General features: G+C 47.4%; 1 protein-coding gene across 1 annotated transcript in view; it reads left to right on the top strand.

The window, feature by feature from the left end:
• Window positions 1–10,986, top strand: part of KCNC4 (potassium voltage-gated channel subfamily C member 4) — a 64,635-nt gene extending 53,649 nt beyond the window's left edge. Inside the window, exon 4 of the mRNA XM_032804890.2 lies at window positions 10,209–10,986. Coding sequence (XP_032660781.1) covers window positions 10,209–10,366 — 158 coding nt within the window. The 3' untranslated portion in view covers window positions 10,367–10,986. The remainder of the gene's footprint in view (window positions 1–10,208) is intronic.
• The last annotated feature ends 2,702 nt before the right edge of the window (window positions 10,987–13,688 follow it).

Genomic DNA, 13,688 nt, shown 5'->3' with positions numbered 1-13,688 from the left:
TTCTCTCTATGGCTTCACACATCTGGAAAGTAAACCTACCGACAAGAAAGCCTCTCTCTTGCAACTCCTTTCTGCTTCATCTCAATCAAAAGCAGCCCATGGCTGGGAGTTAGGCACCCAACTTTGGTTTGGGGTGCCTAATACCCTTTGGGCTGGTCTGCAGCCCTGAGACTGGATGGGAGCTGAGCTTTGAATTGCCACAGAGCAGAGGTGGGCAAACTATGGACCGCGCAGGACCCAGCCCCTCCCCTGATGTCCTCCCTCCCCTGCAGCCTCAGCTCACCATGCCACCAGTGCTCTGGGTGGTGAGGCTGCGACCTCCTGCCAGGCAGCACAGCTGCCAGTCCTGGTGCTCTGAGCAGCATGGTAAGGGGTTGGGGGGGTTGGATGGGTTGGAGGTTCTGAGGGGGGCAGTCAGGGGGCAGGAAGTGGGAGGAGGCGGATAGGGGCCAGGCTATCTGGGGAGGCACAGCCTTCCCTACCCAGCCCCCTATACAGTTTCAAAACCCTGATGTGGCCTTCAGGCCAAAAAGCTTGCCCACCCCTGCCATAGAGCTTTTTAAGATGTGCTTATCAAAGGTTCCTGCCCCAGACAGGGCTGTGGCTGCTGCAGCAAATGGCTTCTTTGGTTCCAGGAGTTAAAACCAGGTGCAGTCTTTCCAGGGGCTCGTCCCAGGGAGTTCTGTATGCAGCATTTGCAGTAGCAGACTCCAGGTAAGATACCTGCTGTTGTTCAAACAGCAGAAGATGCCACAAATAGAAACCTGCTGGCATTTCTAACCTGGGTCCTTACTGCGATCCAGTAAGTTCATCCTCCATAACAGATGCGCTCCCTGAACTGAGTCTAAGCAGAGGATTATGGACCAGAGAGGTGCAGTAGAGATAGAAGGGGGATCCCTACCAAGTAAGACTTCTTGGTCCTGAGATAGCAGTGTGGATCTCCAGTCTCAGTAAGGTGGGAATCTACTGAACGTGGCCTCTGATTTTTCCCAAGGCTTTATGTATTCTTATCCAGCTGGAAGCAAACAAACCCCTCTGAAGCGATTAGCTGTGTCTGTGCCTTAACGATGAAGGGCTGTGATTCTGGTGTAAAATAATCGTCCACAGCCAGTGAGAGAACAAGGCCTGATTGGGGCAGGTGTCTGGGTTAGGGTTAAGATAGGAGGAAGCTCTTACAACCTCCTGGAGGGGCAAGAGCAGAGCAAGACCAACCTTTCCTGGGGTGTTAGGTACCCAAATCCTATTGAAACTCAATGGAAGTTGGGTGCCTAACTCCCATTGGCTCCTTTTAAAAATCCCAGCCCTCATGGCTACAAATATCTTCATCTCAGATGCTGTCAAGGTTCCTTCCCCAATCTGAACTTTAGGGTACAGATGTGGGGACCTGCATGGACACGTCTAAGCTTAATTACCAGCTTAGATCTGGTATCACTGCCACCACCCCCAAGCACTACTTTTCTTCCCTGGGTAGCCTTGAGAGACTTCACCAATTTCCTGGTGAATACAGATCCAAACCCCTTGGATCTTAAAACAAGGAGAAATTAACCATCCCCCCCTCCTTTCTCCCACCAGCTCCTGGTGGATCCAGATCCAACCCCCTTGGATCTAAAAACAAGGAACAAATCAATCAGGTATTTTAAAAAAAGGCTTTTAATTAAAGAAAAGAAAGGCAAAAGAAAACCCTCTGGGAGAGATTGGCATACCAGCTACTCTCACAGACAACAGATTCAAAACACACAGGATGTTCCCCTGGGCAGAAATCTTAATACACACAAGAATACCCAAATTTGATAATTTCCTTAATGGTACCAAGACAAGTTGCAAAGAAAATAAACATAAACCTATTTATTCCTTTCTAAAACTTACTACTCTGATAAGAAGTTGGTTCCTTGATCTTTTTCACTCTGGCTGAAACTGAAACTCTAAACAAAGGAAAAATTCCCTCCTTCCTTTTGAAACATCTTGTTGCCCCATTGGTTCCTCTGGTCAGGTGTTAGCTAGGCTAGGTGAACTTCTTAACCCTTTACAGGTAAAAGAGGCATTAACCCTTAACTATCTGTTTATGACAGATGCCATCCACTGAGAGCTGATAACACCTCTCTCTTATCATCTTAGATCTCAAAGCACTTTGCAAAGGAGGGTTGGGATCATCACCACCACTTGATGGATAAGGAAACTGAGGCACTGGGCGAGAAAGTGACTGGTTTCAAAGTCAGCCAACAGAGCAGAGCCCAGCTCTCCTGAGTGCTCTATTCACTAGACCACACTGCCTGTCCTTATAATACTTGGCACATCCCTAGCACCTTCTAACTGCGGAGATCAAAGTGTGTTAGAAAGGTAGGGTCACCTAGCATTGTCTCCAGTTTAAAGATGGGGACTGTCAGTCACAGAGGGATGTAGGGCCAAAACTTCTGCAGGGTGTAAATCAGAAGGCACTGGAGTGACAGCCATTTGCACCAGCTGAAGCTTGGAACCCAGTCAGACCTGTGCAAATACGGGGAGTAACTCCACTGACGCTGGTGGAGTTGCTCCAGTGTGACAGTTGTGGAGCCAGTGTGAAACTGGGCCCTCCTCCCCCCTACTGCAGGTCACAATCAAGCAGAGCATCCAGTCCCCCCCACCCCACCTCACCCGGTCTGTGGTCCCCTTCTCCAGCTGTGACATGGTGCAGCCTCCTGTGCTGCTCTATCTGTGCTGCCTTCATGCTGTGGTGGGATAGAGCCATACAAGAAGCCTGCTGTTCATCAGCACAAGCTGATGATGGCACCTGCAGTGTGAACACGGCAGGCTAGTGGGACACCGGGGGAAAGAACAAGCCAGAGAGCAGAGGAAGCAGAGATGAGGGCTGCGGGCGGAGGCAGCAGAGTCCCTCTCCCGCTGCTGCACTGGGGAGCTGCTGTTTACTAACAAGACACAGAGGCCTTGCTTGAGTCCAGCCAAGCGTTGCGTTCATCCCGAAGTAGTTGTTTAAAGCCAGTTGCTATAGAGTTGCTATAGTGAGTTTGGAACACTCAGGAGGCAGGATCCCCTCCCAGGGGAGATTTAACCCTTGCTGATCTGGCCCAGAGGGACAGAGAGATGAGTGCTCTGGCTGCAGTACCAATGTTTGATGATGGGGAAAAGATGGATTATTTAACTAAGCCCAAAGGGGGATTCCTGGCAGATAAAAGAAATAACCCATGCTGCGGTAAGAATGGCTTGTAAATTACGTACACATTCCCCCTTGGGAAGGATGCAGCTGGCTATCTGCTCTTCTCCATAATAGTGATCACAATCGTTTGTATTTCTAGTGAGCCTTACACCCACAGGTCTCAAGGCACTTTGTAGATATTAATTAACCAGTTCTCGCCAGAACCCCTGGGAGGCTGGACATGGTGCCCATTTTACAGAAGGGGAAGCTGAAGGACAGAGAGGTTAAGGACCAGCTTTTCAAAAGAAGGCAGCATGCATGGTGGGTGCTGAGCTTGTCTGAAAATCTGATCAATAGTATCCCAATGAGAGCTGCTGGATGCTAAATTACTTTGAAAATCTCAGGGCAAGTGGCAAATCTAACCCTGAGCTCTTGTGAAAATCTGGCCTTGGGTGACTTCCCTTAAATGGTCTGATGAGGCAGCGACAGAGATAGGAATAGAAACCAGTCCTGCCACCCCATGCCCCATTCTAACTATCAGACCACATTCCCTTCTGCAGAAGGAAGAGAACCCAGGCATCCTGGCTCCCCGTTTGAAGCAGTGGTGCTGAATGGTGCATTTCCTGCTTGGTTTTGTTTGGTTTTACTTACCACGCTAACATTCTTTTGGGGGATAATCAGGGAGACTTTAATCATAATTTCTAATATTTGAATATGGGGAGATTAAAATACCACAGTTAAGAGAGGACACAGGGAACAGAAAACACTATTGTACAGCAGCAACCTGAGCTCCAACTGATCAAGTGGGTGTTGTAAGGGAATCTGCTGTTTATTTAAGGGCATGTGTGTGTTTTCTCTAGACTCCCATTCTTGACAGCAAGCCCTTGGAATAAGTCTCTTTTGGCAAGACTTTTGCTGTTGGACTGTATTACTCAGCTCAACAGTGCCTCTGTGTATAAAACCATCACAGGCAATACGAGAGAGAAGGGAATGAGTCTGCAACATACTCACAATCCCTATTTCCTCCCCAAAAACAAAGAGACACCCTCCCCCCGCCACCAGATTAGATTTATAGCCCCCCCTCAAAGCACTTTGTATCTTATTTCCAAGTGCAGGACAGAAAGAAAGGAAGAGGAGAGACAATACAGGTGGAATGACAGGAAAAAGTGAAAGGCAGTCAGCCGGCGAGAGGAGAAAAAAAGCCAGAACAAGGCAGACCGTGAGAGACTAGAGCAGAGACTGAAAGACAAAATGGGACAAAGGAGCGAATCCAAAAATAGACACTGGGCACTACAGGCCTGCAGGTGAGCCTGCGATGAGCTGGAGAATGCAATAATGGGGATTTAATAAGCAAAAAAACAATGTTGTAAAATGGGCGGAGGGGTGCTGCTTTGAAGTGTCCTGTGCTGCTGAGCCAGATGGTTGATTGCATTGCTTTTAATCTAAAAAAGTAACCCCAAGTGTCTGATCAGGCAGGAACAAAACCCAGCAGGGGTCTCAGCATCTGGGCTGCCTCCCATCTGTCAATAGCTTTCAGGGAAAAAGATGCCCAAGACTAAATGCATCATTATGGTGGCAATTGCACTGGAGAAAGAGAAAAGGGCTGTCTCTTCCAGGCTTCACTGGCAGAATATGCAGACCGGCACTAGCCTATATAGCTGCCATATTGCACTGCAATTCCACGCTTCATTTGCTGTCACCCCAATGTATCTTTCAGCACTGCAGTGAAAAGCGTGTAAAGCCAGACCATGGAAACATCCATTGAGAAATAAATGTTATATATATTTAGCCCTGAAGAAGGGCTCCTCCCACACATTTCAGATCTAGCTCTAGATGTCCACTTCCCTGAGTTTCACCCTGATGCTTTCGTATCAGCATACCTAAAATGATGGGGTCTAAATTAGCTGTTCCCACTCCAGAGAGAGATCTTGGAGTCATTGTGGTTAGTTCTCTGAAAACATCCACTCAGTGTGCAGTGGCAGTCAAAAAAGCCAACAGAACGCTGGGAATAATTAAGAAAGGGATGGATAATAGGACAGAAAATATCATGTTGCCTCTATATAAATCCATGGTACGCCCACATCTTGAATACTGTGTGCAGATGTGGTCGCCCCATCTCAAAAAAATACATTGGAATTGGAAAAGGTTCAGAAAAGGACCACAGGAATGATTAGGGGTATGGAACGGCTTCCCTATGAGGAGAGATTAATAAGACTGGGACTTTTCAGCCTGGAAAAGAGATGGCTAAGGGGGGATATGATTGAGGTCTATAAAATCCTGACTGGTGTAGTGAAAGTTGATAAGGAAGTGTTGTTTACTACTTCTAATAACACAAGAACTAGGGGTCACCAAATGAAATTAATAGCAGCAGGTTTAAACAAAGAAAAGGAAGTATTTCTTCACATAACACACAGTCAACCTGTGGAACTCCTTGCCAGAGGATGTTGTGAAGGCCAAGACTATAGACAGGGTTCAAAAAGAACTAGATAAATTCATGGAGGATAGGTCCGTCCATGGCTATTACCAGCTAGCAGGATGGTGTCCCCTAGCCTCTGTTTGCCAGAAGCTGGGAATGGGCAACAGGGGATGGATCACTTGATGAAGCCCGGTTCTGTTCATTCCCTCTGGGGCACCTGGCACTGGCCACTGTCGGAAGACAGGATGCTGGGCTAGATAGACCTTCGGTATGACTCAGTACAGCCAGTTTTATGTTCTTATGTTCATAGATCAGAGCTATTGTTGCAACCAATCCCAATCTTGTACAGAAAAGGAAGATGTTAAGGCTGTCTTGTAGTTAAATTGGGGGACTGGGAGTCAGGAGGCCTGGGTTTTTGGCAGCTGACTTGCTCTGTGCCTGTGGGCAAGTCTGTCACTCTGGGTCTCAGTTTCTCCATGTGTAAAATGAAGATAATTATATTTACCCATCTCCGTGAAGTGTGTCAAGCTTCTTGCCTGGCACATGCTAGCTCAGTTCAGGGGACTATTAGTGTTCAGCACTGTAAAATCAAAGCAGTGAGACTGAGATTGCTAGCTAGCCAGGGCCATGGCTGTTCTTTTGTCATATGGTTGTACAGCACCTAGCACGGTGAGGCACTACTACAAAGGTAATAAATAATAATTAATGAGAGCACAATGTTATTATCCAGGCTGGGGCTAAGAAGGAATCCTAACCTCACTGAGAAGTCTGATAGATACCATGAGATAGAAACATTGAAACCCTTTGGGCCAAATTCTGCCCCTGATGTGCAGCCCCTGCTGGTTGCAATAGGAGTTAGTGATGCACTTGTGAGCAGAATTTTGGCTCTTCACTGGTTCCTTTGAAGACAGGAGCAGCATGGAGCTGAGGTGTGGCCTGATTCCTGACCAACAGGCAGTCAACCTATCACCTAAGGTAGCTGTGTTGCCTCTGGCAAGTAGAATAAGTAGTTTTCCCCCTTTGCTGGAGCTGTGTTTGTTCATCAAATGTGCCCCAGGCTCCTGATTCTTCCCACCACAACTAACATGCTCAGCCGCCAACCTTCCTTCAAAGGCGTCTGATAAACCAGTCACTTCTGATTCTGCTGCTAACTGGTCGAACGAAAGGCAAGTGGCCTGTAGCAAGCTGTTGCCTGCTCACCCTGGGGTATAGAGATCTGCCGGCAGCCCCTGTTTTAACTTGGCTGTTGCTCAAGTCCTGCCATTGAAAGGGCTGATTGAAGCAGCCCTCTTTCATGTAAGAGATTCGAGGCAGAGAGAGAGACAGACAGTGCAGACTTTCCCAGTGGGGAGGAGCTGATCAAATAGTTGCTGGATGAAATCAATGGTAAGTATCATACTGAGCCCTTTGACTCATGCTGGGCAGCTAGAGCAGGGGAGGTCTTCTGATAGTGGCCCTTTGTCTATCTCTTACTGTAGCAGGGTGATCACCGTGCTCCAGTTTGGAAGGGGTTGAAAACAGCCCTGGGAAAGGGCTGGCCTGGGGAGCCAATCATGAGCGGGCTTGAGACAGCCAATCAGGGCCTGGCTGGGCCAGTATAAGAAGGGCTCCTGGGATGAAAGTGGTGAGTCTCATTACAATCTTAGAGTGAGAAGGATTTAGCTGCCTGGGAGTACATGGTACCTTGGGCAGGGGAGCTGAGCTGAGCTTCAGCCTGAGGCCTTGTTAAAGGCCTAAGAAGGTACTGGGGCTGCAGAGGTGCAGCCTGGGGATAGGCAGAGGCAGCTGGTCCAACCCCCTTGCCAATGATGAGTGGCCATAACAGACTGCAGTCTGCCCCAGGAAAAGGGGGCTAGATGATGACTGACAGTAGCCACTGAGGCAAGGTGGGCATAGGGGGAGGGAAGACCCAGAGTGTGGGGACATCTGTGGAGCAGCACCCCAAGGTAAGGGGAACTGGGGTCTGGGAGGGACATGGGGCCTGTGGCAGGCTAGATGCCGGCCAGCAGGAAGTGCTCTGAGGCTGGAAAGAACTAATTCCTGGACTGACCAGCAGGAGGCACCATGGTGGTGAGTGCTTGATCCGCTACATTTACAATCATACTCACTTACTCTACTGTTCTTTGTCTGATGGTAGAACCAAGAGGCAGGACTGGCTCCAGGCACCAGCTCAGCAAGCAGATGCTTGGGGTGGCCAAGGGGAGGGGGTGGCACGTTGGGCTCTTCGGCAATTTGGCGGTGGGTCACTTGGTCCCTTTCGGAGGGAAGGACCTGCTGCTAAATTGCCACCAAAGAAGAAAGCGGCATGGTGGAGCTGCTACCGATTGTGATCATGGCTTTCTTTTTTTCCCCCACCGCTTGGGGTGGCAAGAACCCTGGAGCCGGCCCTGCCAAGAGGGCTCCATTGTGCTAGGTACTGTACATACATATGGCAAAAGCCAGTCACTGCCCTAAAGAGCTTACAATCTAACAACATCCCTTGTCAGGAAACAGGACCTGCAGCAGAGCCAATCTCCGGGCACCCTAACAAGCACAGTTGGCCTGGATTGACAGCCTGATTGGCTATCCCACCTCATTGTTTGAAGAGTCAGCAGAGCCACTCATAAGCTCTGCAGCAGTTCACTGACTGCTCAAAGCGCCCCCCGCCCCCCGGCTCTGACAGCTCCTGTTCCCAGCCTGGCCTCACTCCAGGTAAGCTGGTCCAGTTCCTTGGCTCTGTTTCCTGACTTGTGATTTCAGCTCTTATGCCTGGCCGCTGACTCCAACTCTGGCCTGGGTGCCTATTCCAGACTTCCAACTCCTGCTCTAACCACTAGAGATGCCTGCTTGTGTTTTGGTCACTGACACTGCTGTGGTTTACAGGAATAGGACAGTATCCCTTTAAGTAGCTTATGAGCCCTGTAATGCTGCTCACTGTATTTGGTGTCTTAGAAGCTGCCGAATGCCAGCCAGCACAGCAGTGTATGTGTCGCTAGGCCTGACATGTTGGGTATATTTGGTAAATATGCTGGTTTGAGATCTGATTGTGCCCGTGTGAGTGTTTTTTCTTCAGATTATTTTGGTTGTGTAAATAAAGGGTGAAAAACACAGCATCCCCAAGGATATGTCTGCATTAGAGGCTGATCGGTAAAAGCTAGTCTGGGGTGAACAAACCTTTTGGGGAGTGTACAAACATTTGTGGTTTAACTCAATTAACCTGGTAAGTAACACAAGGTAAAAAACTCTAGGCCTCATCTACACTAGAAAGTTTTCCTGGCATAGCTATGTTGGAAAGGAGTGTGGGAAAAAATCACCGATGTAACTATGCCAGCAAAAGCTATAGTGTAGACGCAGTTGCTGGTACAGCTTATTCCATTTGGGGAGCTGGATGACACTATGCCATCAAAAGAACTCTGGCAGGTATAAGCTGCATCTCCAATGGGTGGGCTTACTTCTCTAGCTATAGCAATAAACCCTTTTTAGTGTAGACAAAGCCCTAATGTAGACATATCCCAAAGGGGTTAACCATGACTAGCTAACTAAACATCACTAAGGCTTGGTCTGTACTAAGATTTTTCTGCTATAACTATTTTGGATAGGAGTGTGACTTATTTTTTTTAACTGAAATAGTTATACTGATAAAAGCCTAGTGTAGACACAGTTATACTGGTATAAAGGTGCTTTATACTAGCATAGATTATTCCTCTTCCTGTATGGGATTAACTATACTAGTATAAGGACCTTTATATCTATCTAACTGCATCTATACTAGGGAAGTTGTACCTCTAACTACACTGGTGTGGTTAAAGAGGTACAACTTAATAGTGTAAACAAGGTCTTAGTTTAAAAATGTGTTTAAAAAGCGCTAGTGGATATGTTTGAAAACACCATTCTTTCTCCAAGGCTATATGAGACCCAAGTGCCCAGACCAGTGGGGTAGCTAGACTCTATAATCATCATCATCAGAAAATAACTATGGATCAGGCCCAATACCATGTGACTTGGGTGCCCAATCACTCTGCATGAATATCCTACAGTGACCAACCCAAAAATGAGTTCTGAAACAGCTTGTTGAATAACAAATACCTTTGGGACAAGGTAGCTGCTTGCAAAAAGATCTTAGACAGGGATTTTGTCCCCAATAACAGCCACCTTTGGCTGGTCACCAATTCATGCAGTAGGTGTAACCTATTTACAGTGCTTTGAACTATGATTTGTCCCAGTGCAGATTATCTCAGCTCCATCAGTGCAACTAGTGACTTTGTCTTCTCTATACTGGGGCTTCCTCCCATGTAACTACACCAGCTGCTGAAATCAGGGCAAATTCCCAGTGTAGATGAGGCCTGGTTTGCTAGCAAATATGCTTAATCGTGAAGAACTCAGCCAGCCCCTAAATGCCCGAAGCTTTTTGCCATCAATATTTACCACCCCCATCGCAGATCCATCTTGTCTCCCCTAGACTCTTGGCAGTTTAATTCATCAGCAGTCTATAGCTCTCCTGGCTGTGCCTTCTCTGCACGTCCATTTCTGCTCTGACACTTCAGACTTTTACTCTAATGGGGCCTAGACTGAGATTTTGGCAGAGGAGTCAGAGGACAGCTCGTTGATTATGTCCGGTTCCTGGTAATTTAATGTGATGCACGCTAATAAATAAATCAGACCATGAATGGCTTCTCTTTACAGGTAAGGAGTGGAACTCTCAACCCATCTTTTGCTGGAGAGAGAGGTCCTCATACAGGTTTATTTTATTTTCCTTCTTACTTGGAATTGATGGAAAAATTTGCCTTAATCTTCTTGTCATCAGAATGAAGCTGTTCGAAGAACAGACAAAAATTACCTAAAATGTCCTTTCCCCTTTGTGACACTCAATATTCATCACTGTCATGTAACTAGGATATGTTTTGTACAAAGTATGCCTTGTGAGATATCATTCTAAAAGTCTTGATCTGCTAGACAGTGATATCTGATTAGGTTGTATGTGAAGTTATGAAGTTTGGCTAGGTATATGTTACTGAAACACATTGTGAGGTTGCAAACACCCACAAGCAGCCTTTCAGGTACAACAGTAAAAAGGCCAAACAACGTTAATAGCTTATAGAGGAAATGCACACAAGCACCAGCGTTACCCCAGGAACTGTATGCAATAGAAAGCTCTCAGATAACACTACACAATGGGAACTGTTGGACCCAGGTCACAGCAAAAAAGCTTTCCAGCAAGTGAGGAGAAGAAGGTATAAAAGGGCGGGAGGGATGACATCATGATGGTACCTCACTCTCCCTACAACATACCTGGAAACACCTGAGGAAGAAAGACTGAACAGGGGGGAGGTGATGGCCCCAGGCTAAGGGGTTGCTAGCCTGTGTATGAAAACCTGGGAAATCTAAGCTGCAAAGCCAAGGCACCTTATGCCTTAAGAATCTGCCGGCCTGTTCATCAGTCGGGGTGAGAGTTTGCTAATTCATATCCTACCTAACTAGTGTGTAAAACTCAGTTTGCAGTTTTGTTTATTTACTAGGTAATCTGCTTTGATCTGTTTCCTATTATTTATAATCACCTAAAATCTATCCTTTTGTAGTTAATAAACTTATTTTATGTCTTAATCCAAAGCGGTGTGTGTTTGACTAAGAGGTCTGGGGAAAATCTCAGCTTGGTTACCACAAGTGGGCCTGGTCCTCTTCACACTGATGGAGAGGCAGAGTGCATATTAAACCCATGTACTGGCCAGATTAGACCAGAGCAAGACAGTACTGCTCTTGGGTCCTAGGCTGGTGGGTAGAGAGCCCTTCTATGACTGCAACTGGATGTGTCTCCACCTGTGTGAATGCAGGTGGAAGTGCAAAGCCCTCCAAGCTTGCAACTTGTCACAGCAGCAAGTGTGAGAGGGAGCCCAGGCTAGTGGGTCAGAGGGCCCCCAGTTCCAGTTGACACCCCAGCAGGAACCCATCATACCCTTCCTAATTTCTCTCATTCTAGGAAACAGAAAAGAATGACCAACCAGCGGTGATAAGGTGTCTAAGAGCAATGGAGGGGAAAGGTAGAGAATTTTTTGGTGGGGGGAGGGGGAACATTAGGCTTTTAAAAGATCCTCATCTGTACAATAGGCATAAAAGCCCTGCCTGAACACAGAGGTATGTGAGCCTCAATCCATTAAAGAGTGTGAGGGGCTCACATTCAGCACTAATGGGGGCCTTATCAGTGCCCAAGTCAAGACAATTGATAAACAATACACTCGCCATGCACCCCACACCCTGACTCTTTGTTAATTTCTTCATCTAGTTACAGGAATGCTTCTGAGAGGCTTCATTAATGCTTCTACATAAGAACGGGCCGTAGTGGCTCAGACCAAAGGTTCGTCTAGCCCAGTATCCTGTCTTCTGACAGTGGCCAAGGCCAGGTGCCCCAGAGGGAATGAACAGAACAGGTTCACCAAGTGATCCATCCCCTGATGCTCATTCCCAGCTTCTGGCAAATAGACTAGGGACACCATTCCTGCCCATCCTGGCTCATAGCCATTGATGGACCTATCCTCCATGAACTTATCTAGTTTTTTGAACCCTGTAATAGTTTCAGCCTTCACAACAGCCTCTGACAAAGAGTTTCACAGGTTGACTGTGTGCTGTGTGAAGAAATATTTCCTTTTGTTTGTTTTAAACCTGCTGCCTATTAATTTCATTGGGTTACCACTGGTTCTTGTGTTATGAGGAGTAAATAGCACTTCCTTATTTACTTTCCCCCTACCACTCACAATTTTATAGACCTCAATCATATCCCCCCTTAGTCATCTCTTTTCCCAGCTGAAAAGTCCCAGTCTTATTAATCTCTCCTCATATGGCAGCCGTTCCATACCTCATCATTTTTGTTGCCCTTTTCTGAACCTTTTCCAATCCCAATATAGCTTCTGAAGCACTTTTAACTCCTCAGTTAAAGGACAACATACGATTATTTCACAGAGGCCACCACAAACCCTTCAAAGGGAAATGATTTTTTGGCCCCGCATTTGAACTGCTGAACAAGCTATGAAAGTTCCCAGTTCCCATCACCAGCCCTGTGAGCCATCCAGGCCCTGCCTCTCCTATATTTAAGGTGTCATTCTCCTGATGGACCTTCTCCTCAAGAAGTAGAGGTCCATCAATTGGATTGGTGCATTACCCCAGTCAATGGTGTGCCACAACACAGCTCAGCCGGTGTCCTGCAATCCTAGAAGAATGGGAATTACTAATATTTCTCTGGCGTGGCACCTCAGGTTGGAGGGAATTCTTACACCAGGCTTTCTCTGTAAGAACTCAAACTAGTGAGTTGCTGAGTGCATTTTTTTGTCACAGGGTGACTGGCCCTTTATGGTGATATGGGACCAGCAGTGTCTGTGCCATAATTAGCTGCCACCCAGCCTAAGGTGGCAGGACTGTCAGATGACAGTCTAATAAACACCTGGGCCTTATCAAAGGGCAGAGAGTTCAGTTTGGGGGAGAAATGATAGGAAGTAACTTGAGCACCTGGGGAAGGCCCTGAAGCAGATCTGTGAGGACTTCAGGGAAGCAGGCTGGGCCTCAGGATTCCATCCCAAAGTGGGGAGAACTGAAAAGTAGGCCAGAAAGGGCTGGGAACTGAACCCTGAGGATGGGCTGAAGAAGGAGCCCAAGCAGGGTGTTTGTTTGGATTTTTGTTACCCTGAAAGAGGTTACGTTTTAGTTGGTGTCTTGGCTAGAGGGTTAAATCACATCACCAGCCCAACCTAGGTGGGGCAGGCTGAGGGGGCCCACCTCAGAGGAGGAAAGTGAGGCCGGGAGTGCCTGCAGCATCATGTTCAGCCAGCAGGGGGTACTGTGGTGCAGGCATGTCTGTGACAACGTCCTAAGAGGTGCAGAGTTGAAATCCATGCAAGCTGAGGGCACTCTAAATCCTTGTGACAATCCTCCACAGGAGAGGAGGGAGGTCACTGGGTCTTCAAGTGCTTCCATTCTGCAGGGGGTGTAGAAAGTGAAGCCAGTATGGTGGACTGGTCCCAGATGCAGTCTGCACTGCCCACTAAGCCAGGCTCTGACTCAGGTTTGAGCTTGAGCCCTGCTTCCATCCATACACAAATCTGTCACACTTGGGTCAGCCAGCACTCAGGCACTGTGTGCTAGGACTCTGCTGGGGGCGGGGGGTATCAAAGCCCAAGT

Source organism: Chelonoidis abingdonii, chromosome 4 (assembly GCF_003597395.2).
Source record: "Chelonoidis abingdonii isolate Lonesome George chromosome 4, CheloAbing_2.0, whole genome shotgun sequence".
NCBI classification, from domain to species: Eukaryota; Metazoa; Chordata; order Testudines; family Testudinidae; genus Chelonoidis; species Chelonoidis abingdonii.
This window is presented reverse-complemented; position numbering and strand designations above follow the sequence as displayed.